Raw genomic sequence first — 26,630 nt, 5'->3', positions numbered from 1 at the left:
CCACAGCAGTTTGAGCGGAACGAAAACCTCCCACCCAACATACAATTACCAAATTGTATGGACAATCTCTCATACAGTTATCCCACTGTGGCTCCTGAATACCACTAGCTGGTAGTCAATAGCCAGTATCTGGAAGCCAACATCCAACGGTTAAACCAAGGCAAGCAGTTTATTTGTGCTAAATCCAGAGGGGAGCCAGTTCTGCTGAAGTCAACTGCTCTCCAAGCTGCCTTGGATAAACAAATACACTCAAACCCATCATTTAGACGGGTGTCAAGGACACTGCATGGTGGGGGTACTATTTTTGGCAACTTCCAAGCTCCATTTGGTATGGCACACTTTGTGGTGTAGGATTATAATATTCACCATCTACAGAATCTGAAACAACTGGTGTTTTGTGGGGGGGTTTCCAACAGTGAAAAGCCAAAATGTTTTTCTTTTATCTTGTTAAAATCTGAAATAGATGATAGATAATTTAATGAGGTCATAAATTTTGTGCAGTTTTCCAGGGACAACTTAAATATGCAATACTTCAACTCTCTGTTCTGCATACCAATATCCCTTGTGTTTTATGCCGGCATCATAAAAGGAATTTGGAGGCTTTTCTTCTCTATGTTCTAGATTTATGAAAACAGTGCAGGAGACACATCATCAACTCTGGTGACATGAGCTAAGAGAGAAATGGGTGGAATGTATCCCAGGTGCCTCTGTCATAGGTGAAAGAGATTCCTAGAAATTGAGATGGTCAGAAATGACCTCCTGCTGGAGTTTAGTCTTGAGCTAGTCTTTGAAGAAAGGTGGGACAAGACACATTCATTCTTTCATTGCTTCAAGCACTGTTTGCTAAGTACCTACCATGTGCCAAGCGCTGCACAAGGTCCTGGGGACACAAGAAGCCCTTAGGGGCTTGTATTCTCAGGGAGGGAAAAGGGGCGCCCGCGCGCTAGGGTAGCACACACACACGATATAGGAGAAACAATAAATCAACAGGATATTTTCAGAGAGTGATGAAAATAAAACAGGTATGAGAGACTATGGTGGAGGGAGCTCCTTTCGATGCGGAGGCCTCTCAGGAACGAGCCGGCTTTGTGGAGCTCAAGGGCGGTGCAGGCCAGGCCTGGATTCGGGACTGAACGGACCTCGGAGCGTTTGCGAAATGGATCATCCAGTGAGGCTAGCGCGCAGGAGCACGAGAGTAGGACACGAGGGCAGAGCCAGGGGAAGCCCTTGGAAAGTGACATGATATGCTTTACGTTTTTAAAGGTCATTCTGGTTGCTTTGTAGGAAAGGATTATGAGGGGACAAGAACAAAAGAAGGGAGATTAATTTGAACACTCCTGCAGTTGTCCAGGGACACTCAGAGTCTGGATTTCTTCCTCCGGGACAAGCAAAAGAATAAGCAGTTTACCTGCATGATTTTGTTCCATCTTCGTAACAGCCCCAGGAGGTGGACATCAATGTTACTTCCAGTTTAGAGGTAAGGCCAAGAGATTATGCAGGTTAACTAGCTCGCCCAGAGTCACACAGCTTGGAAGTGACACACAGGGAAGCCAGCCTGGGCCTGTCCTGATCCTGAACATGATGCTCTCACCACCCCACATCACTCCACCGCCTGCCCCATGCACACACACACACACACACCCCAGCCCCAAATGCCAGCCAACTGCACAGAGGACTGACTTACTGCTGCTGCTTCACTGGGTTTTGGGCAAGCCGATTGCTAAGGGAAGCAGATGGAGGGAGGAATCTGTTTAGTTTCCCAGTGAAGCCCCTGCTGGTGTCCCATCTGCTTTATACAGAACCCTGCGCGCGCGCACACACACACACACACACACACACACTCTCGAGTTCCCAGGGAGAAACAGGAGGTGGGCCACAGCTCCCAGGACCTGCCTGACTTGGCTTGTCCCAACACCTTAATGAATAAGGAAAGATGATCCTTGTAGTAGCTGGCTTTCTCTAGGACTCCAGAATCACATCTGTGTTTTCCAAACCCAAAGGAAATTACTCAACAAGATAAATCCATGGTGTCAGATGAAATTGTTTTCAGGAGGTTTTACACACAGAGCAAACTCTCAAATGGCTCTTAAAATAAATCTCATGCTTTTAAAAATAATCACTTTGCTATAAATGTCTTAAACACTTGTTTATAACACCCAAGCCTGCAAAGAGCGCATCCTTGGCCATCCCATCCCGTGTCGGGAAGGCTCAGTTTCAAACCTTGATTCCACTCTTTTCTGTTGTGGCTGGGAAGGGCTGTTACAGTCCTGCTCACAAAAGAAGACACTGCTCAGGCCTCTTGGGAGTGTCAGAGAAGCTTCCCCTTTATTGCTCTTGTAAAGCAAGACCGTTCCTTACCCTAGTTCTCTGCTTCCCCTTCCTGGCACAGCAACACTACAGGATGGGGGTAACCTGTCCTGCTGTCCGTGGCCTTAGGCAGACAAGAAAGAAAGCACTTGGTTATGACGTTCCATCCATCAGGAGGTACCACAGACAAATCCCAGTTGCATCCATAGGACCTGATAAAAAACATACATATGGCTTTGGGGCTTCTCCAAGGGTGTGAGCAGGGCGGGCACAGCAAAGACTTTCCTGTCATAACTTTCTGCCCTCACCACCCACCCACCCATCCACCACCCACCAGTCCTACATGAAGACCTCTTCTTGTTTCCATCCGATAAGCTCTCCTTCCTGCAGCACGTTCCTCAGCGCTGGTGCCCCTGCTCCTCTTTTTATCCTCTCTTTAATCCTTTGTGCCACCGAAGAACGCCCAGAGACAATAGGCAAGATGACAAAATTTGTTTGTTATAACAACTCTGGTTGTTTAAAGGATTCTAAAAAGTAATGGTGGGCCGGGCGCGGTGGCTCACGCCTGTAATCCTAGCACTCTGGGAGGCCGAGGCGGGTGGATCGCTCGAGGGCAGGAGTTTGAGACCAGCCTGAGCAAGAGCGAGATGCCGTCTCTACTAAAAATAGAAAGAAATTATCTGGCCAACTAAAAGATATATAGAAAAAATTAGCCGGGCATGGTGGCGCATAACTGTAGTTCCAGCTACTTGGGAGGCTGAGGCAGTAGGATCGCTTAAGCCCAGGAGGGTTGCTGTGAACTAGACTGACTGACGCCACGGCACTCACTCTAGCCAGGGCAACAAAGCGACACTCTGTCTCAAAAAAAAAAAAAAAAAAAAGTAATGGTGAGGATATCCCAAATGGTTACCCTTTGAATTTAAACGTAAAGATAGGTTCCCTCTGATATACCACTCTTCATGAGAAATTGGAGCAGAAATGTTAATAGATATTTCAAAGAAGAAAAAGGAAGAAAGGAAGAGAAATAAAACATTCTATTTCTCTCATTTTCTAAGAATACTTTTGTCTTGAAGAGCCATTGAAAGTAGAACCAGATAGATCTAAAATCTAATATTGGTGTTTTGAGCCACAACCCAGTTTGGAGTTAGAGGAGTAAGGATGACATTTTCCCAGAGACATTACCAATCATTAATCCACTAATTATTATTCACTTGTTCTTGTACATTTACTTGGTGTCCACTCTGTGTCTAGGAATAAAATCAGGGACAAGCTCACAGTCCAGTGAGAGGGATAAGAAAATCGGCTATAGCAGGGTGAGGTGATAAGTGATGATGAACTATGCTTGGATACTGTGTGAGCCGGGGGCAAGCCCAGGATTTCTATAAGTGACACTTGAGAGGGCTTTTTAGGTTCACTAGATGAAAGAAGATGACAAACATTCTGGAAATAGAAAAAGACATGTGCAAATGAGCAGCAGCAGGACTCCTGTGGATATGTGCCGATAGCCTGGCCATGCAGGAGGCAGGGGAAGAACTTGGCAGAGACTGAGAGCAACACCCTTCAGGGACCCCACTGAATGTGCTTTTATTTCAGCCCCTGTGTGTCTGTCTCTCTTTGCTCAACTCTAAGCCCTTCTAGGGCAGAAATTGTCTTTTATCACACAGATCCTAAGCATCTAGAACAGGACCTAGAACATGATAATTATTCACTAATTATTGAATTTGTTGGATAAGTAAATATAGCTTTGAATGAATAAATGTAATTATGAGTGGTGGAAAGTGTATCATGGTAAGAAATTTATCTTGAAAATTATGAAGTCATTGAAAAATTTTAACCAGAGGAGTGACATGGTCAGGTTTATAATTTCGAAAGGTCATTCAGCCTGCAGTTGGGAGATTTACACCATGGAAATTGGCAAGCACTACCAATCAACGCTGCTGTGTTTTTCCCTCAGAGAGTTGGTTATTAAACATTTACCAGCACATCATTGTATGTGATTAGTATTTGGGAGGATAAACCATTAGATTTTGTGACAGACTAGAAGGAACCTGGGTGATTCCCTGTCCCTGTCTTGATTGGTCGTGCTGGTGCCTTGAGGTAGGAAATATGAGAGAGTTGAGTGAGGAGGGAAGGAGCATGAGGAGTTTATCTGCTTGGGGCCATGAACTCTTTCATATTCTTGGAAATAGAAGTGAGCAGCAGGGCACTGCTCCCAGTAAAATCTCCACCTAATGGAATCCTGGGAATCTCCCAGTCCCCTTGTACAGGTAGCCTTACATTGACCCAGGAAGAATCTAATCAGTTCTTTCAAGCAGAGGTAACATGACCCATTGTTGGAAACAGTGGAAGAATTAGAAGACTGTCTCTGGACTTTAACATGATATGAATCACCTGGAATTTATGTGCCTGATAATTGACAGATAAAATAAAAATTAACCTTTATTCAACTTGAGTAAGTAAATAGTTCAAGCACATTGTGTAACCGGATGGCAACTCCCACATTGATTTTCTATAAGGGTCACAAATGCAAACTTCTAGAAAAGATTGTGAAAAGCATGGCTGCTGGACTCTGAGAACAGCAGAAGACATCAAGGAGCCTACAAGTGCCTACCAAGAACTGGCTGTGCAGATGGACTTCATTTCTTTTGCTGTTCAACTGGCCGATTGGCAGATTAGAAGACTCTCAATGGAAATGGGTATCTTGATTTCAGTGAGGCACTAAACGAAATTGCTCATTCATTTAACATTCAATAAATATGTGATGAAGCGCTGTGTGCCAGGCCCTGGGGAGACAACAGGGAGCAGCACTCAGGCTCGCCTCCAAGGCAGGGCAGGTGAGCACAGACAGGTAACCAAGCAGCAACAACACGGTGCGTGCTAAGTCAGACCCCAGGAGACATTCAGGAGGGGCTCCTAACCCAAGTAGCGAGTGGGGGAGAGAGGTCAAAGGTGGCCATATTTGTAGCTAAGATGGAGGAAGGTAGAGGGAATTATATTAGAATTAGGTGAATGTGTACATTTACTGTCCCCAGAATGCTAACCTGGAGAAAATCCTAAAATTTGGTATAAAATGACTCTGCTTTCATCCTTTTCAATAACATTATTTGTAATTTGGAGAAATATAGAAAAGGCAAACTGGCCAAGTGTGCAGACAGCCTGAAAGAGGTGGGCAAGGCACAGTATGGTATGGAAGTCAGAATCTAATCTTGACTGACTGGACTGACGGCTGACACCGACAAAATAAATTCAGTAGGTTAAGCATATGGCTTTGCATTAACTATTCTAATTATGCAAATATAACATAAGGAAACTTGGTCCATGAATGAGTAGATGATAACGAAATAGGTCTTTTTGTTGTGTTATCATGAGGAAGTATTGTAAAGACAAAGAAAGTAAGGTAGGGTTATAATAATAAAATTACTGAGTACAGAACTAGGATGGCGAGGTCCTAGTTCCTCCATGCACAGGTCATATCTTGATGATGTGGGAGCCAGGCCTAAAAAGAAGGGTAGGGTATCCAGAGGAGATCCAACAGGGAGTGAAAGGATCATAAGTCAAGCCATCTGAGAGACAGCCAATGGAGAAGAACAAGAAGACTTGGTAAGTTTAGTGAACACTTATTAAGTACCGATACTGTACTAAGAATTTTTCATTGATGTTCTCATTTAATCCTTACAACAATTTTATTCTATCAGATAGGTACTATCATTATCCCCACTTTTCAGAGAAGCAAAGAATCTTAGATTCAGTATTGCCCAAGTTGCAATAACACAGTTGTTATTTCAGGGGCTGAGGGGTTTTCTGCTATTAAAACATAGTGTATGCTATGTGCCAGTCCCTAGACACTGAGGCTACAGGAATGAATGCGACATCATTCCTTCCTTCCAGTAGTCCATTGGAGACAGAAAAAGCATGGATCACATGCTTTGAAAGGTGAAGTTCAGAGTACTATGGAAATGTACGGGGAACCCCTGAGGGAATGATACCAAAGCCAGGACCTTGAGTGAATAGCAGTTAACCCAGTAAACAAGGGCAGGAAGGGTGTTCCAGAAGGAGGGAGCCCTGTGTGACCTGGAGATAAGAAAGAAGAGCATGAAATTTGGGAAACCACAGATCAAGCAGACCTGGGTTAAATTCCAGTTTTACTTACCTTTTCTGGGTCTATTTCCTCATCAGGAAAAAGGAGTTGGGTTTTACCACCTTAGAGGGTTGCTTGCAGACTAAACATGATAGATAACATGTACAATTCCACTACTGGTGCTTGGCACACGATAAATGTGCATCCCTTTCTCATTCCTTCCTGCCCCTGGCCCCTACTCCCCATAAGATAGGACTCAGGGCAGATCAATTCCACCAAAACAGAAGGTTTAGGAAAAGGCCAAAAAGATGGAAACTTGCTGGCTCTGTCCTGGAGAGGAGGTGGGGTTGGGTAGCCAGTGGCCAGCTTGTGAGAGACCACCACATGGTGGCTAGGGGGAAGTGAGGGGGAAGATAGGAGGGACGAGATTTCCCCAAAGACTGACCATGTTTACTTGTTTTACTGACATCCAGCCCTGGAATATGGAAGCTAATAAACCAATACATGTCTTTACCTGCTTTTTCCTGTGGAGAGGCAGAGTGGTGCACAGATGGAAAGAGCACTGGACTTGGAATGGGAAGACAAAGGTCTTGCCACCATCTCTGATAATTATCACTGTGATTTTAGACACATCTGTCAACTTTTTAAGGCTCCATTTTTTTATGTGTGAATGACCAACGAGTTGATGGAAATACACAAGTTTGTAAAATGTCAAACTCTATAAACAGGCACAATACCAATGGAAGAGTGAGAAGGAAACTTTCAAATTGGGTAATTAATAGAAATGAACTGGAAAAATAAATACATGTAAAAATTGGTGGCTCTTTATGGATTTTTGTCTTTTCCAACATTTTCATAAAACTCCAGCAAAGGGGGAGACAAATCCTGAGCATTGTTTCACAGACCTGACCTCCCCACCACCAGGGAAGGTTATTCCAGATTCTCACACAGAAACATCTCTCCCAGGGGAGGGCAGCAGACTTTTGCCTTTGTCTTATGCCTTCGCAGACAAAAAGAGCTAATGGTAGCTCTTCAAATGCTTTTTGAGGGACAACACTTGAGATGCACAAATAATAGATTTTAAAGTGTCCCTCTTCTGACCGACTAGAATTAGCCTACTCATATTAACAGTTAGATCTTACTCTTTTATATTCACAGAGAAAAAAAAAAATCATTCCGAAGGACATTTACTCTGCAGAGGAGCCTTGACTAGTTGTTACCTCCTGGAATTATAATATTTTCTAGTCCTTTTTGTCTCTTCCTGAATGTAGAACATTTTGTGTTATTTATCAATAGATTTGTTTCGAAGCAACAAGCATCCTTAACACAAGGGAAGACAAAAGAGGGTCATTATCTCCACTCTTTGCATGTAGAGAATCTACCACATACAGAGAATGCACATGGGAACAAGGACAGTAAAATTCCAAACAAGGTACTCTAATCTGATTTTGTACTCTTTTAATACAGATGAATACAGAAATAGCTGTCAAAATTATAAAACTGCTTCCCATACATGCTTTTATGAGCTTTGAAAAATATGGGTTGTACTGTGTAGGATGTTAAATAGTAATATATTCTTTTGATTCTTTTTGGATTTACAAATCTTTACTTACTAATTATCCATGAACAAAAACAAATTAATTAATGAATTAATTAAAGGAATTGATCCCTTTTAAGGAGGTAGAGAATTTGGTTTCGTTATAAGCCTAAAAGCCAGCTTCCCCAAACTGTGCCAATGCATGGTCAAATGACCTATTTGAGGTCAGTGGCTAACAAGGTCAACAGATAACATTTTTCTGTATGAATTTTACATCACCTGAGCCTTTCCTTCAAGACAATTGACAGATTAAAGAACTGATTCTTTTACAGTGAGCGTTACAGAGCATAGGTGAAACCAAAAAAAAAAAAAAAAAGTTCGCTCCTTAACATGAATTTTCAGTCTCTCAACTTCAGATCTTCTTATAGATTTACTGTAAAATTAGCACCAAATGCTTTAGACTATCTAAGAACAGGACAATAATAACAATGTATTCCTTTCAGCTTTGATTCTCCCCCCAACAAGGAATGCCAACTAAACTGTGAAAATATGGTATTAAGTTTCACAGTTCTGTGTTTGCTGAAAAATGTTGATTTCAAAACCAGCATGGAAAAGCTGAATCTTCTGCAATAAAAGGAAATACTCGGTACTTTGTCCTTTGTTGCTTGGCAACTAAGGGCTATAAATGGATTTTATGATTATAAAGGCTCTGGAATTAATGTGAACATGTAAAAGTTGTAATAACTCCCTGGAGACAGGACTATCTCTTTGAAAAAGAAATGTATAGATATATGTATGTAGCTTGTACTTGTTTTTGTTTCAAAATAAATAAAGCAAGCAATTTGGTTCTTTCACACTTGCAAATATTATAATAAAAATCGCTACTATTTACTTCATCATTTCAGCATTTTATCATCAGTATTCACAACCTTAAGAAGTAGGTATTATTTTCCCCATTTGACAGATGGAGAAAACTGAAATTTTAAAAGGTTAAGTAATTAACACAAGGTCACACAACTAAGAAGCAAAGAAACCAGGACTCAAAGTCAGGTCTGCCTGAATCAAGGCTTGTGCTATTAGCCAGCACCCTGAGAGAGTCCTAGAAAGCATATTTCTCAGCTCTCAATATTTGAGGCTATTGACAGCTTTAACCCTAGAAGAGTGACACTAATTCCAACTATCAAGTCATATGGTGTTCTCCTTAGAACACATTACTTCCTATTGTTATCCCTGACACTTGTTTCTTACACCGCTAATACCAGGGTATCAACATTGGTGTGCCATCTTGCTGGACTTTTGTCCTGAGTCTGGTTACCCAAAATGACAAGATTAAGAGTTAATATTTTTTTTCCTGCAGATCATATTGGGCAGAAAAAAATTCTTTTTAATTAAAAAAAATTTTTTTAAAGAGCTAATATTTTCTACTACACTTCTAAGCAAACCTAGCTGCCTAAATTCTCTCTGTAGATTTTTGTTATGCACAGAGCAGTACTACAGACTAGCATTGGTGTTCTTATATCTTCGTCTTCTAAAATATTAGTGGCTTTATCTTTTATATTTCTGTAGCTCTCTGCTCCATGAACAGAACCATTACCTTTACCACTAACACCTCACCTTATTGTTGCTGGAGTTGGGCTTTGCCAAAAAGTGCCAGATGGCAGTAAAGTACCAAATGCTTGCAGTCCAGAGTAATTTTACATGCACATTGTCAAAAAAAAAAAAAAAGCCCCTGTTGTCTTAACAAAAGCCATAAGTTCTACAGCCATCTCCACAGATGTTCCCTTGTAACCTATCTAAAAGACAGTGTGTACAGTGGGTAGGAACACAGAACTTCACAGTCATTCTGTCCAAATCTAAGCTCTGATGCATAATAGCTGTGTTCCCCTGGGCAAGGTACACAACTTCTCTGAATCTCTGTTTTCTCACCTGTAAAATGGTGACAACATTATCTACCTGTTCATTGTGTTGTGCAAATTAAGAATCAATACAGCAAAAGGTCTTAGTACAATGTCTAAGTACAATGTCTACCATTTATTAAATGGTAGTGGTTTTCTTAGTAATCACAGACTACTTTAGGGAGCCCCTTAATAAGAATAAATATTTTTCTTAATTATAGAATACTAATACTATTTCACTGGGCAATGGCTATATTTCAGGCACTATGCAAATTACTACTTCATCATACTTAATTCTCACTCCTCTCCTATGAGGTAGGCATTACCCTCATTTGACAGAAAGGTCTAGTCATTTGCTAAGGCAACATTTTAAGTGTGTGATAGAAACGGGATTTGAACCCAGAGAAATTTGGGTACAATTCTACACTTTACCTACTATGTCACTCATCACCACATATGCAGACAGAAATTGGAGCTCACGGTTAATGTGCACGATTTACAATGGTGTCCAATTTCCAAAGCTGATTTGAATGGCCTGCTAAATGCAACCTCAGATGGGAAAGATGCTGTAGCCAGACAATCCCCAATACCATTTCCACAACTCCAAGGTCCATGACCTTGACTGTGTCTCCTAGTGCTTGACCCCTCTACTCCTACTAAAGACAACAGCTTCCACTCCTCGACTTGACTCCCGACATTTCCAAGTATTGACCCTGACTCTCAGCTCAGCTCGTGACCCAGTTAGAGTTACAGCCTGAACCTCTCCTCTGTAGACTTTGGTTTCCAATTTTCTCTATCCCCAATTAGTATCGCTGTTGTGTTTTCACTGAACACCACACCATGTCCATTACCTCCCTGCCAGTGAAGACTTCCTTTTAAGGAGAAATAGAGTTACTATAACAGAGAAAAATCACTACTGTGAGTACCAGATCCAAGAGAAATCTACATAGAACACATTGATGGGGAGCTGCGACTTCCTCCCCAAAGTTGATTCTGATATTAAAATATCTGCAGGGAAAAGGAGCATAAACAGAGCTACTATGTATAATACAATAAAGAATACTTCTTGCTTTCCACAAGAAGTGTTGGCGAAGAATTTCATTTATTTGATACATACTTAACGAACATTTTTTGAGTAACAACTACACACATAAGACTCTAAGCCGTCAAAAGATGAGTGAGACAAAGTCAAGTCCTTACCTGGAAGTACTCACTGTCTTCTGGGCAGACAGACATGTAAACACATAAATTAAACTGTACCGTGAAAGGTGCTAATCCGAAGGTGTAGACAAAGTGCTGGAGAAGCGTGGGGAATTTTGCTCCTAACTTTGCCCAGAGAAGTTTGCTAGATGAAAAGTAGCATGAGAGGCAGAAGGCACAGTCACAGACCTCTGCTCTGAAAAGGCAGAGTGCATTCAAGAAACCATGAAAAGCTCAGTGTAGCTGGTGTATAGATAATAATGATAACAATATTGTTAATGATGACAACAAACACATGGTAATCCAGGTACTACTTTTGAGCCTCACGTATATTGAATCATTTAACTTGCACAATAACTGTATTGGTACTAGCATTATCCCAATTTTCTAGATACAGAACTGCGGCTATAGCTATAAAGAGATTAAATAGCTCACCCAAGATCACACAGCTAGCAAGGGGCAGCGTGGAGATTAGAATTCTGCCTGCAGGGTGCTCTTATATACCAGCTGCCTCTCACACATGTGAATATGGGGGAGTCCCTGGAGACAAAGCTCCCTGGAATGCTACAGCAGGACCCTTATTCCAAGCTCAGGCAATGGAGATACAACAGAGATGTGTAAGCAGTGGCATTGATGTGAGCCACTAGCAATGGGGAAGGTGGTCAGCCCAGGGAGAGAAGGTAGAAGGCTCTCGCAAGAGATGAACGTCCAAACAAAGGAGAGGTTGCAGCTGAAAGACGTTTCTGAGGTTGAAGCAACAGAGTTTGGTAAATGATTAGCTATAGAGTATAGGAGGAGTCATCAAGGGTGACATGCCGGTTTCTAATGTGGGAGAATCAGGAAGGGGAAGGATAATGAGTTCCAGTTTGAACGTACCGATCTGGGGAAGCTGAGGGACACCCAGGCACCTAGGCATGGACATTAAGCAGCTGTAAATGTATGCGGAGGTCTGGAACTTGGTGATAGGGTTTGGGATATGCTAATGCAGGGGAATCCAGGGGTCAGCTTCTGGCACTGAACTGGAAAGAGTTTCAGAAACAGGTCTCTGAGGCAGAGCAGGAGGAGGGTGAATGACCGAGAGAGCCTGAGAGGAAACAGAGAGGCTGGATGAGACCAGATGTGAAGATACCAGGGAAGCGAATAGGAGAGCGTCTCCATGAGTAAACAGTGGGTGACAGTGACAGAGCCCAGAGACGACTCCAGGAGGATGAAGGCTGCAGATTTTTAACATGCCTCACAATTAGAAGAAACTCCACAGGAGTAAATGGGGGCAGATACCAAATTAAAGTGGGTTGAAGAGAGAATGGGAATTGAGGAATGAAGGCAGTTGGTATTTTTCAGAGTTTGGTGAGGAGAGGGAAAGAACAGTGAGTGTTTGCAGGTAGTGCTCGAGTCAGGGGAAGAGCTATTAACTCCCTTGCTGACCCACTATCACCTTGACTTCTCTATTATTCCCTAAATAATTCTATTACCCTCTCCTTTCCCTTGTATTGACTTTAAATCAATCCCCAAAGTATCCTTTAATGTAAACTATTCCCAGAATATTTTTAGATGCAGCCTAGACAAAAATAACCAATAGATGTTGATCCATTGCTGGGTGCTTCCTCCCATCAAATTGGGCAACAGCTCAAACCCTAGAAACATCTCTTCAAGTGCCTCTGGTGGGGGATTTTCAGCAAGAGCCCCTGGGGATAGAAGGAAGGCCAGTGCCAAGGAAATAATCACCTGTCCTGGTCAGGTGAACTTCTCAAGGAGAAGTCACCAGGTTTTCTATCCCCACCAGCAAAATTGGGAACAGACTTTCAAGAATTCTCTCCCTTTTTTGTTATAATGTTGTTTTGGAATACATGTTTACCAATATTTTTCCAGCTCAGACAATAATTTTTTCATCACTGCTTTTAATCGTACTGTTAAATCACCCTTTCCCATCCTTTAACAACATTTTGAGTAGAGTATATAAGTTTACACTCTAGACTCTTTAATTGAAACGTGCCCCAGTCCAGAGTCTCCTACCTGACTGAGAGCTCGACCTTCTATCACGAACTGTTCTAGGCTCTGGCTGCTCCAGGAGGGGGCAGCTGAGAGAAGCAGCCAATGCCCGGGACCACAGCAGTGAGTCCTCACCTCTCCTGGGTCACGGACCTCACAGAAAACTGTGCAGCCTTTCCCTATAAGTCTGAGCATACCGAAACATATTTCCACCCAACTCAGAGGGTTAAAGTGTCCCCTGAATCTTATCTCAGGTTAAGGACTCTGGGCAAAGAGTAACTTTTTCTAAGTAAAAATAAATAAATAAATACAAATTAATATTAGGGAGAGGTGACGGTGAAAGCCTACAGATTGATTTTTTTTTAGTATATAAACTTCCTATCAGGTAATTTGGCAATCCTTACCAAAGACCTAAAATTTTTAAAAATTCCTATCTGCCAATACTTCAATTTTAGGGAGATTCATCCCAAATAAACAAGAATTTGGGAGGAAAATTCCATCACAATACACGCATAACAGGTAAAAATCCAGAACCGATGTGATTGTCCAACAATAAGAAATGGTTAAATTATGGGGCATCTCAAATAGAGGTGGTTTTTCTCTCTCACGTGTTCCTGGGGCCTGAAAATGGGAGTAGTGTCCTCCTTCCTCATCATCACTGTTTTAAAACTGATTTTCTTCCTCTCTTCTTCGTAAGCGTCGGTTCATTTGAAGCATATGCCAAATGACCAGCCACCTCCGGGTAGTGGCATTTGCGAACCTTGTAGTCACTTCACTATCCCGTTTTCCTTGAACACCTCAGCATCTGGTTTCCCTGTTCCTCTCACCAACACTCGTACCATCGCTGCTGGTTGTCTCAACATCCACATAACACTCCAGCCTCTCAGGGTCTTAAACTCCTCAGCTCGGACTATATTTTCTCCATCTCACCTAGGCCACCTTCTGTCAAGACCCTTTCCTAGACATCAGCGTCACCAGTAACAGCAACACCCTCTAAAATCTCCCTAAAAGATTTTCTTTTTCACTCTCTGTAGCGAGATGAAAAGTGGTCCCCAAAATGTATGTCCATCCAGAACTCGTAAATGTGGCCTTATTTGGAAAAAAAGTAATAAAGTTAAAGACCTTACAGTGAGATTATCCAGGATTAGGATGGGCCCTCGATCCAATGACAAGTGTCTTTAGAAGAGAAGAGAAGGGCAGAAGAGCCCCACAGAGAACAAGGTGATGTGAAGATGAGGCAGAGATCAGAGCGACACATCCACAAGTCGAGGCACACAAAGGACTGCCAGCCACCTGCAGAAGCCAGGAGAGAGGCAGGGAACAGATTCACCCCTAGAGCCTTCAGTGTTAGCACAGCCCTACCAGCATCTTGATTTCAGACTTCTGGCCTCCAGACCTATGAGAGAATAAATTTCTGTTGTCTTAAGTCACCAAGTTTGTGGTAAGTTGTTATGGCAGCCCTAGGAAGCTAATATACTTGCTAAAATCATTTTCATAATTTATTTTCCCTCTTCCAGTCCTCAAACAATCCCCTACCACACTCCCACTGCCAGCTACCTCTTAGGGCACCTCAAACTTCAAAGGTAAAGCAGAAGTAATCTATCTCAGGTTCCCACCCTGACACGTTTACCAAACCACCTCCATCTGTTCCAGATACTCCACCTTTTTTCTTATTATGACAGAGTACATGTGTGTTCCTGCTACTTAAGGACACGCCCTCTCTGGGTGGCCTGGGTCCCATCCTTGCCCACCTTCTCGAGGTTCCCCTCCCACAATTATCCCCCTGTCTCTTCTGCATCATGCGTTTATTCCTCTATACTGAATCATTTTCATCAGCAAATCATGCTCTTGCATCTCCCGTGCTAAATTCAAAACCAAACAAATTATAGAATAAAAACTCTCTCACCTCTGCACCCCTCCAGCCATTTCTCTGTTCCTGGAACAGCAAAGCTTCTCAAAAGCATCATCAATTCTAGTTCCTCACCTTCCATTCTCTCTTCAACCCCATCAACCAGGCTTTGTCCTTCACTGCAGGGAAACCACTTGTCAAGGTCACACACAACCTTCTTTTCCCCAAATTCTATGGTCAATTAGCTGGTATTTCAGACACATTTGGAAAATTTGCCCATATGTCTTCTTGAAACACTTTTCTTTCCTAGTGTAACACCACACTCTCCTAGTTTTCCTCCTGCCTCACTTAATATTCCTTTGCTAGTTGTTCTCACTTGGATCCCTAAATGTTATTGGGGTCCTTTCCTCTCTCTGTACTACCTTTGGGTAGTCTCATCTAGTGTCAGGGACTTCAAACACCATTTATATGCTGGTGACTCTTAAATTGACATAAGCAGTCCCAACTCCTTCCTTGGTTTCAGATTCGATAACCAACTGCCTCCTTATCATTTCAGTTTGGTTGTCTAAAAGATATCGCAAATGTAAAATGTCCCCAGTGAACTCATAATTACACACACACACACACACACACACACACACACTTCCTTGCCGTCTTCCACATCTGAATGCATGATACCCCCATCCATGAATTGTTGACACCAACACCTAGGCATTGTCCTTAACTGATTCCTGTTTATTCCTCATCCACATGTCCCATCGGTCGGCAAGTCCTCTTGTCTTCTGGCTTAAAACCCACCACTGGTTTCCCATCATGCTGAGAATAAAACTCCAGACTCTAATGTCATCTCCTACCACTCTCCCCATCGTAACTCACTACACTCCAGCCACCTTAACCTCACTGTTCCTTGCCCACCCCACAACCACTCCAAGCGCAGTGACTTTGCACTGGTGCTCTCTTTGCCTGGAATGTTCTCCTTCCAGACCGACACATGACCTGCTCCTGGTCATTCTTCGGGTCTCAGCTTGAATGTCACCTTCTCAGAAACCCTTCCTGATTGCCTTAGCTCAAGTAACTCACTCTCCCTCCCTTCATCAGACTGTCTCTGCACCATCATCTGGTTTTATTTTCTTCATAATTAATAACTTTTTGAAATCATCTTTTTTATCTACCTCCTTATTGTTTTCTGCCTTCAGCTAGGAAAGGAGCTGCTATAGGGCAAGGCCTCTGCTTGTTCATCTGTGAATGCTGTGTTCATCAGTAAGTGTTGTTATTAATCTGGTTCAAACAAGGTGAAATTGACAATGTTTCCAAGTTAACTAACTTAAAACTTTGGAAATGTTAAAGGTTATAGATTTTTAAAGATAAAATCACAACTCTCATACAAAAACAATATGAATGCATGTCAAAAATTTTATTTAACTACTTAATGAAGGGAGCAGGAAGATGTTACTATTTCAAAGGAGAATTCAAACAGCAGATATAGATAGATAGACAGATAGAAATGCAAAACTGGCTTTTACTGAAACTATTGATCCCCTAAGATGTAATTCATTTGAATATCTATAGATAAAATTATTTGCATTGATATCAGTTATCTATAATTTATAGAATTTTAAAATAGCTCTAACACAATGAAAGGTGCAAACCCTGCAGAATCCAATAGTCCAGCATGGTGTCATCTGGGTATAGTTTTCTGTGGAAGACATCCAGTTATGCTTTTAATCTACATCAAAGTCTTTTACAATTTTTCTTGACACCTGGATCTTAAGCAGAAGCATTTTGCTGAATTAAACTCATTCTCCTTTACTTAAGATAAACTTCTTCCTGATTATAACATTATACATTCCAATTATGAAGCACTTAGATAATAAAGTATAAAAAATCCTCATAATCCTACCACTCACAGGTAGCTACTATTAATAATGTATATTCATTCAGTTTTTCTCTATGTATTTGTGTGTGCATGTATGTAAATCTATTAACTGTTTTCAAATCAGTTCTATTAATAATAAATATTCTAGAAAGTTATCAATATATATACAACTATGTTATAAACTCCAAGTTGTAATCCACTTTTCTCCTTAATATTATCAACATTTTTCCTTGTCATCATCATTTTTAATAGCTACAAAATATTCTGTTATATACAAGAACCATAATTAACTAATCCATCACTATTAGAAATTTAGGTTGCAACCAATTTTTAGTTATTGTAAATAAAATAATGTGCCTCTCTTCTGACAACTTTTCTCTTGCAGTCATACCAGTTTCAGGGAAAAAGCCAAACATTTCACATGGTATCTGAGTTTCCAGAGGATGTTGAGATCCCTAGAGTGCCTGAACCGCCTCTTCTGCGTTAGCTAACAGACCTACCTTCTGCATCGGTGGCAGACAGGGGATTTGAAACAGAATAGGAATTACCAGCTACCCTTATTTTCCTGAGACGCACCATAAAGATTTAGCCATATTTGAAAATTTAAAATAAAAACTAAGACCATCAGGAGCTTTGACAGTCAATGCCATTTAATTCAAGATGATATTGTCAATCCCGATACTTTTTAATACAAAAATGTTTGTAAGGAAAAATACATTATTTAGGGCTTAGTATCTTAGCATAAAGAGTGTGAGGAAATGGAGAAAAATAGCTTTGGAGTGATTTAAAATTTGCCAAAATTGTTTTTGATTTTCAGACCTTGATTGTTTTCTAGCAGATTGTTTTTGATTAGAAACAGTGACATATTAACAGGAGCATGACATGCACCACTGGCCTTCCTCATTAGAATGTCATATTTGGTTTTGCTGTCCTCAATCCTAGGAAAGTTTGCAAAGGTCCAGAGAAAGGAAATCATTAACATCTAAAGGAAAGGCTTCAAAGCCCTACAAGCTACCATTTAAAGGAGGTGGTTGCTGGACTTGGCACAGAGTAGGTGCCAAATATTTGCTGAATACTAGAGGGAATGAAAAATTGACAACCAGATGTGTGATTTTCATGGGGAGGGAAATCACTTGAGCTCATGGCTTCATTTGTTATTTGTAAAGTCTACCACCTTTTCCAGCTATTTATTCAAAGATAATGTAAGAAAAACATTAAGTATTTTATTCCCTTTTCATGGAGAACAGACTTCTCCTCCATCAAAAAGGCTTCAAATGGAACCATACAGTTCGGTTTGGATTAAGAAAATATAATAATAATAATAATCAGATATTGCAACAAGCTACAGAGGGGACTTGTGGAAACTATATCCATAGAGACCTCTGAAAAATCATACAAAAAAGAAGAGAATAGGGATCCCATAGGTATAATATTGTAGCTCTTTCCAAAATACAGAAGGTAGACCAGATTAGATTTTCAGGTCTTCTCTAGCACTGAAAAGAAATGAAGTGAACTTTTTGCATGTGTAAAATAAAGTGGTGTTTTCTCTAAAACAGACGCAACTGTAGCTTGCAGCTTGCTACCTACTGCTCAAATGAAAATTACACATGGTGTAAAATCAGACAGTAACAACCAAGCAGTGTTGGTGTGTCTATTATGTGCCAAGCATGACCCAGGTAGACAACACCAACTTGGCCACTGCCAGAGACACACTTAATGGGATAGATCAGAGGCCTGAGATAACGTGATCATTCTCTCCATCTTGGGTTCCTCCTCACCACTGCTGGCAAAATCCAAGCCACAGAAACCACCCCATTGTGTTGGTTCTTCCCGATAGTGACCTAGAATCTCACTATTTCTTTGGTCTGACCTGTCACTCTTTGGTGTTCGGCACTGTTTAGTATTCAATTCATTCCACTCAACCTTTACACATCTATTATTTGTCAGGAACTTAATAAAGCACAAGAAACACCAAAAGCACTTTCTCAACAGGCTGCTGACTGCCCTCTGGACTCTGCAAATAAGCAGGTCTGCCCTCAGTTCTTCTCGTACTTTCTCCTGGGAAATGCCTTGAAATGCATGAAAGCCATGGCCACGTTTCCCCTGACATGGAATCTGGGCACGGCTGACTGACAAGGAACTGAAGCCACACTGACATGGAGTCCCCAGTGATACACCTGAAAGCCACCACAAGAGGACAGACAAGTCCTTACCAACATTTTCAACAAACCCACCATGAGACTATCAAGCCAATTCAGTTAAATCAACTCATACTTCGTATGAGTCCGGAGCTGTACTGCCATTTTAGGCTTTTAGAAGGAAGAAAACCTGTGTAACCATGGCCTGTAGCATACCTCTCCGCTGGGAAAAAGACATTCAAGTTCAAAAACAATCATAGTTCAGTTACACATTTTTAGAGCATTGTGAAAACAAAAATATGAGCATGGGGTGGTGTTCTTTGCCGTTTTAGGCTGTTTCGTTTTTAATTATATTAAGAAAACAAAATGTTTTAAGTAAAATCTCACATTTTTCTTGTGCTGTATTCCATAATTTTAGAGATAAGACACATCCGTAATTTTTTAAAATGTAGAGAATTAGAAGGAATAAAATCTAGCACAGGACAGGGACAAGAAATAGTAACATAAATATGCTGACACTTTGATTCTTTTAACAACCAAGCTGTAAGGAAATCCTGTATTTTGTTAAATCACTATCCATACTATTGATTTTTGCTACCAATGTAGCAAATAAACCTCCACTTCCAATTTCAGGAGAGTTATCTAAGTATGATAGCATTCCTTTCAAGACCAAGTTTAAGTGAATTCAGAAAAGGCGAAACAATGACAATGAGCCTTTCTCCAAAGCAGCAAACGTGTGTTGGAAACTGGCCTCTTACCTTCAAAGAACTGCTGCAGAGCCTCGTTTTCGCCTACCACATCCATGGTGCTGTGGTCCTGGTACTGTTTCCTCATAACACAAGGGTTATCGGACCTCAGGAAGTAAGTGCTGTCCTCTCGACTCAAAGCCTATGAATGTTCTTGAAAAATCTTCATTTTCTTTTTATTGGAGCAAAGCATATCTTCCACCATCAAATGGTGCCCACAAGGATGGTTAAGTTCTCAAATGTGATTATAACACCAGAAGGATATGCAACTGTGCAGGGGAAAAAAATCACGAAGGGGGAAGTGGTAGCAAATCCATCTGTCTTCACGTAGGGAATTGTTTCTACTCTGCCTTTAGTCTTTGTTTTAAGGACCTTTGTCCTCAGTGACACATGTAATTACATAAATGGGCAATAAATACATAGTCTTATCTCTTACTTGGCCTTTTACACCAATATATTTATATCTCCACCTTTGTGAACCAGATCCATTTAGCCATCACCAAGCAAAGCTACAGTTATTTTTTTTTAACCTAGAAAAAGGGGGCAAATCAATATAATCACTTTTATTGATACCTAGAAGAGCAAGTAATTTAAAAAGGCTTGTGATAATGAAAAATCAGGATTTATTAAATATTTCCAAACTTACAGCAAAAACTTGCATTCCTCAACACATACCTAGTCTACTTCTTCCAAAGCTTATTTTATTTCAAAGTATAAACCATAAAGTATGAGAAATCCCTCTGACAAGCAACAAACTGCATTAACAATTTAATAATCCTTACAACTGAGTATACGTTTCACTACTAGATGGTCTCACTCCTAAATATAAAGCCATATCCAAATAAATGTTTTGTTTTCACTGCTTAGCTATAGTTTATTTACTAACAGCATAAGAAAAATACAATTAAGAAATTAAACTATCCTTTCAGCCTCTTCCTTTTCTCTTTTTCCGAACTTTTTGTTTTGAAAAAAGTTACGAAGCTACAGAAAAATTGAAAGAATTGTACCATGAAATACTCATATACTCTCCATCTAGACTTACCAATTATTATTATCTTGACATTGTTTCTTTTCCTCTCTGAATATAAACACATCATTTCTTTGGTTGAGCCATTTGAAAATAAGTTGCTGACATCTTGACATGTTTGTCTCCTAACAATAAGGCCATTCTCCCACACAGTATCACGATTACACCAAAGACATGTAATATTAATTTCATACTATCATCTCATAGATAATTTCTACCATTCCCAAAAATATCTTTTATGACTTTTTTTTTCTAATTAAGGATCCAATGAATGTTCGTGCACTGCCTTTGGTTATGTCTTTTTAAAATATAAAACAGTTCCTCGTCATTTTGGTTGGTTTGTTTGTTTTTCATGATTTTGACCTTTTTTTTTGTACAGTCTAGGCCCATTGTCTTGTAGGATGTCTAACTTTCTGAATTTGTCTATTGTTTCATTATTAGAATTAATACAGGTGATGTGGTATACTTCCAAGCAAGTATGTTCAAAATTTCACACATATATAGTGTCCCTTGAAAATGAACAAACTAATGTTAGCTTAGATAAATAAAAGGAGGTTTAGGAGCCTCTTTTGAAGGTCACATTGAGCCCCCCCCCCCCCAGATCCATAAGGACAAGTCATCAAGTTGCTTAAACAAATGAATTTTCAATTGGTTTCAAATCAACTGTGTGAAGCCAACTGCTGGGTGCAGGAAATAAAAATCTGAGTGAATAATAGTTCCTGCTCTCCATAAGCTCAAATCTAGGGCATGAGAAAAACACAAGCAACTGTAACTCAAGGCAGACTGATAAGAGCTGGGGAAAATGTCTAGAGAGAACAAAGAAAGGAAAGAGTAATTTAACCTGTGAGGATCTGGAAAGGTGCCACAAAGAACGGGAGTTTCAAGAGACAAACAATGGGTATGTCTTTCTAAACATGAGCACTGGCTTGGCGGCGAGAGGCGAGAGAGCACAGCTAGAGAGACTGTGCCTGGTACAGCGAGGGAGGACATTGGAAAATAGACTGAAGAAAGATGGTGGTAGAGATTTTAATCTTAATTTTTATGGATGCATAATAGTTGTGCATAGGTATGGGGTACACATCACATTTTGATACAAGCATACAATGTGTACTGATCAAATCTGGGTAATTGGGATATCCCTTCCCTCAAACATTAATCATTTCTTTGTATTGGGAACATTCCAAATCTACTCCTTTAGTTATTTTGAAATATACAATAAATTATTATTAACTATAGTTGTCTTATTGTGCTACTGAGCACAGGCTCATTCCTTCTCTGTAACTGTGTTTTTGTGCCATTAACCAGCTCCTCTTTATCCCCTCTCCCACTACCCTTCCCAGCCTCTGTTAAGGACCATTCTACTAACTACCTAATGGTGGTAGATTTTGAATGTCATTTGATTCCGTGTGTATTTATTTTAAGTGTATGTATTGATGGTTTCTATTTGGGTGGGCATGGGGCATGATATGATTACATCTAAAACTCAGAAAGATAGCTGTGTTCAAATGTGTTGTCTAGGGCGTCAACCAAAGATATTAACAGAAGAATCAATAGAAGAATTAAGAAGCCACTGCAAGAATCCAGGGAGGCAGTAATAAAGCCTGAAGTAAGACAACGCAGAACCAACAACTGGCTACTGACTGGATATGGGAACAAGGACGAAGCCAAGGTGATCTTTTGAGGGACTTGTATGCCTAAAGCATGTAGCCTCTGGCTAAGCCTAGACTCCAAGGGCAGCTCCCAGCCAAGTTTTCTGGAGGCCCTTGTAAATCATCATCCTATAAACCACGGCCAAATGATGACTCTGGATCCTACCCACCAGTTCACCCAGAGGCTTCATGTTCTCAGCAGCAGAATGAGTGACAGGAAACATCACAGAGAAAGAAATGGGATTTCATTTAATGGCCTGAGGCGCTAAGGTTAGAATTAGGGTCCCAAGCTCAAACACTTCAAGGTCAGCATGTAGGTGAGTAAAATGGGTCACAATAAGCAAAAGCCAACCACGCAGGCATATTGAGAACCGGTAAGTGCCCCTCAGCAGTGGTGTCAAGGAGACAAGCGGGGGTCGGGGGGCAGAGAGCAAGCCAGGGAGCACGTGCTTTGCCAAAGGCTGCAGCCACCCAGGAGGCGGAGACGCTCAGCTTCACCCAAGCGTTCTCATTCAAGAACTCCAGCACAGTGTTGTCACGGTGGCCAATTTTAAAACAGAAGCTTGAAATGCAGATTTTTAATTTTAAATCTCTTCATTTTTAAATGTCGGCAACTAATTCGTTTAAAAACAAAGCAAGCAAGCAGGAAAATAAACAAAAAAGCTGTCAAGGAAAGTAGCACACGCGTGAAAGCACACCCGAGCCTGCCAACCTCAGGCTGCAACTTCCGCGTCAGAGGCCAGAGTATCACCACCAGCAGGGTCTGAGGAAAGTCCAGTGAATTGAAAAGGAAGTTGTTAGGGGGACTGGAAAATATATCTGTATTAATTCGAGTCCGGAGCACTCAGCTGAGAGTACAATCCAGCCGGTGGCAAATGGAATTTATTAATAGGTGGAAATTTCTTCCTATCAGTGAATAACAAATATTACCCATATTTCCTTGATTATGGTCTATACATCTCCTTACACTTGCTAGCTCTCTTGATGTCCCCATTTTGCACAGATGCAGTGGAGATTCGTTCTCCTGAAGAGTAATCTAATTGAGTTGTAGTTTGGGTTTGTTTTGGTATTGGCATTTCCTAGAGAACTCTCATAGATAAAAGCTGAGTTGCTGTGGGGTGTGGTTACAGTTGGGGATGTGGTGACAGGAACCTTGTCTGCCTCTTGAAACTGTCCCTGAGACCTACAGCTCCAGGGTCTAGCGCTCACACCCACTTTACTTCTGAAGTTGCACATCCTTGCCAGGCTGCCTTTAGGAAGGGTTCCTGTTCTTCTCCATAGTTTGGAAGGTTTGTGCCTCTTCTGTGGTATAGTCTCGCTCTCTCTTTTTCAATTTTCATGAATTTTCTTAAAGCTGATTTTATTGTTATTTCTCTGTTAACAACTACCACTGTGAAAACTTGATGAAGATTTTCTGTTGAGTTTGGATGTTTTTCCTAAGTGCAATGGGAAGCCACTACAGGGCTTTAAGCAGGGAAGTGACATTACCTGATTTTTATTTTAAAAAGATCACTTTGGCTGCCGTGTCAGCGACTGTAGGAGGGCAGGAGTGGGAGCAAGGACACCAGATAAGAGGTTATTGCAGGAGTCCAGGTGAAAAAGGATAATGGCTTGGATGGAACAGTAACAGTGGCCATGGAGGGAAGTAGACGGATTTAAGATATGTTTTGGAAAGTTGATGGAATTTGCTGATGGATTGGATTGGGGTGATGGTGATGGAAAGAAAGGAACCAAGAATGACCCCTAGAATTTTGCTTGAGCAACTGGATAAGAGTTTGGCTGTGTTAGGTTTGTGATGCCCATTCGAAATCCAAGTGGGGGACTAAGTAGACAGACAGGTATAAGAGTCTGAAGCCAAGTAAGGGATATGCCAGGGTTGGGGATGTAGGTTATAGGCAATTGTTATTTAGTTTTTAAAACCAAGGGCGTACATGGAATGGTCTAAAGAATATCTAAATAAAGAGAAGGGGGCCTGGGCAAAGCTGTGGGGATTCCAGTATTTAAAGTCAGAGCTGAGAATGAGCTGGCAAAGGACACTGCAAAGTTGTGACCAGAGCTGTCATGGCAAACTAAATCTCCAACCATGGCTTACAAAGATCTCTTTGGTCTGCCTCCTGCCTACCTCTCCAGTCTTTTCTTACCATTCTTCCTACCACCAACTACACTCCTGTCTATTTTTTAAATATGCCGAGTCCGTTTCTTCCTTGGGGGCTCTGTGCTAGCTGTAGAATGCTCTCCCTGCTCTCTCCTCTTCACAAGACTGGGCCGTTTCGGAGCCCAGCATGAAATATCACCTCCTAAAATGCAGCCTTTCTGACCACCCAATCTGAAGTAGTCATCCATGCTCTCTCTAGCCCATTTCCCCATTTTAAGTACCTATAGTAGAACCCTTAGCCTGAGCTTTAGAATTTGTCCTTGTCGGCAGCTTTCCCTGGGAACCTCCAGCAGATTCCCACCCTCCGCCACCTTGGATAATGGCCTCCCTGTCCTTCCGGGAAACCCCTGCAGCTCTCCCCACATCCAGCCTGGGCTCTGCCTCCTCCAGGAAGCTCTCCCCAACTGCTCCTGTCCGGGGAAATGTGGCCTCTCTTGCTGTCCACACCTACCCTGCGCTGCCTGCTCAGGACCGCCAGGCCCACGCTGGCTAGACAGTATTAGGAGGGTTTTCCCCTCCCTTCCATGTTTTCCTCCCTCCATGTGCAAGCAGGTAGTGGCTCTGCCCTTCATCCCCTTGGAGGAAGGTGGTGGCAGGGACAAAAATACAGATAATAGCAAATGAAAAAAAAAAAAAAAAGAATTCGTCTTGGTCGCCCATTTCTCACTAGACTGAGAGCTTCCTGAGCACTGGGACCCTACCTGTCTCGCTCAATGCTGTATCTGCACCTAAAGTAGCACCTGGCACACATTCAAATATATGTGAATGAATGAAAGAACAAATGAATTTAGTGGGAGGGAGCTCCCTGTTCCTAGTTCTACACAAAAATTACAGACACTACTGGGTCTTTATCTGTCTACATATCAAAGACAAGAAACTTAGTTATCTATTGAGATGATAATTGTACTGCTTTCTATGAACAAAATGAAGACATATTTCCTAGCACAAAAATTAAACACAAATACAAATTCATACTGCTTTGGACGTTTCTTTTTGTTTTAAACATTGTGTCTTATAGAAAAAAACATTTTTGTCTAGGGAAAAATGCAACAAAGAAAACCTTTGAAAACAAAAGCCTCTGAATAAAAGCAGATCTGTTGTAGGCTGGATGCACAGAACAAAAACACACGATGCATTTGGTGGTGCTGGTGGTAAGTGTAGGTAGGCAGGTGGTCGCAAGTTCTTTTGAGGACTAAGACCAAGGACTAAGACTATGTTCAGAAACCAAATCTCTTTCTTCCAGTGTAGATGCTTAGTCAGAGGCTGTGAACTGCCTGCCTTAGAGCTGGGAGAGACCATGAGGCACACACTTGATTCAGCCTTCACTGGGAAGGCGGAAGAGGAGTGGTGACCTGCCTGACCCCCCAGTTTTTTGGGAGCCAAGCCAGGACCAGAACACAGGTCTCCTGAGCGACTCCCAATCCAGATGTCTCTCCATCAGGCCAGGCTCTCGTCCCAGCTCTGAACCTATTTATAAAAAACTTGTCCTAAACTCTTCCTCATTTTTAGAATTAGTAATCTTGGCAATTAAATTCTGTCTAGAAATACTGTCCTGAACATAAGTTTTTTTTATTTTTCATTGATATATATTACATGTACATATTTTCCGGGTACATGTGATAATTTGATATATTCATGTGCTCAAATCAGAGTAATTGGGATATTCATCACCTTAAATATTTATCTTTTCTTTACACTAGGAACATTCAAATTATTCTCTTCTAGCTATTTTGAAATGTACGATTGATTAATGTTAAGTAGTCACCCTGCTGATCTATGGAACACCAGGTCTTATTTTTGCTAAGTGTGTACCTGTACCCATTAATCAGCCTCTCCTGAAAATAATCAGCACACTATTTCTTCCTTCTCTGTTGCCTTGCTATTCCTAGAGTTCTTCCTTAGTCTTTTTCTTCTCTGTCTTTTTCTTCTTAGTCCTTTTCTTCTCCTTAGGCTTTTTCTTCTCTGTCACAGTAACTCGGGGCTCAGCACTGTACTTCTGTCTCCAAAGTATCCCTAAAGCTCTCATCTGATCCCATGGCTAACTGCTTCCAAATTTATCTCCTGGCCTGACCTTACTGAATTTAGACTCGTATATCTAGTACCTACTTAACACCACCACTTTGATGCTTAATGGGCATCTCACACTTATGTGCCAAACAGTGAATGTTTGTCTCCGTAGCACAC

General features: G+C 41.2%; 1 protein-coding gene across 1 annotated transcript in view; it reads right to left on the bottom strand.

The window, feature by feature from the left end:
• Positions 1-19,963, bottom strand: part of MYRFL (myelin regulatory factor like) — a 106,043-nt gene extending 86,080 nt beyond the window's left edge. The window contains exon 1 of the mRNA XM_069489467.1: positions 19,628-19,963. Coding sequence (XP_069345568.1) covers positions 19,628-19,703 — 76 coding nt within the window. The 5' untranslated portion in view covers positions 19,704-19,963. The remainder of the gene's footprint in view (positions 1-19,627) is intronic.
• Between the last annotated feature and the right edge of the window lie 6,667 nt (positions 19,964-26,630).

Source organism: Eulemur rufifrons, chromosome 16, assembly GCF_041146395.1.
Source record: "Eulemur rufifrons isolate Redbay chromosome 16, OSU_ERuf_1, whole genome shotgun sequence".
Classification (NCBI taxonomy): Eukaryota; Metazoa; Chordata; class Mammalia; order Primates; family Lemuridae; genus Eulemur; species Eulemur rufifrons.
This window is presented reverse-complemented; position numbering and strand designations above follow the sequence as displayed.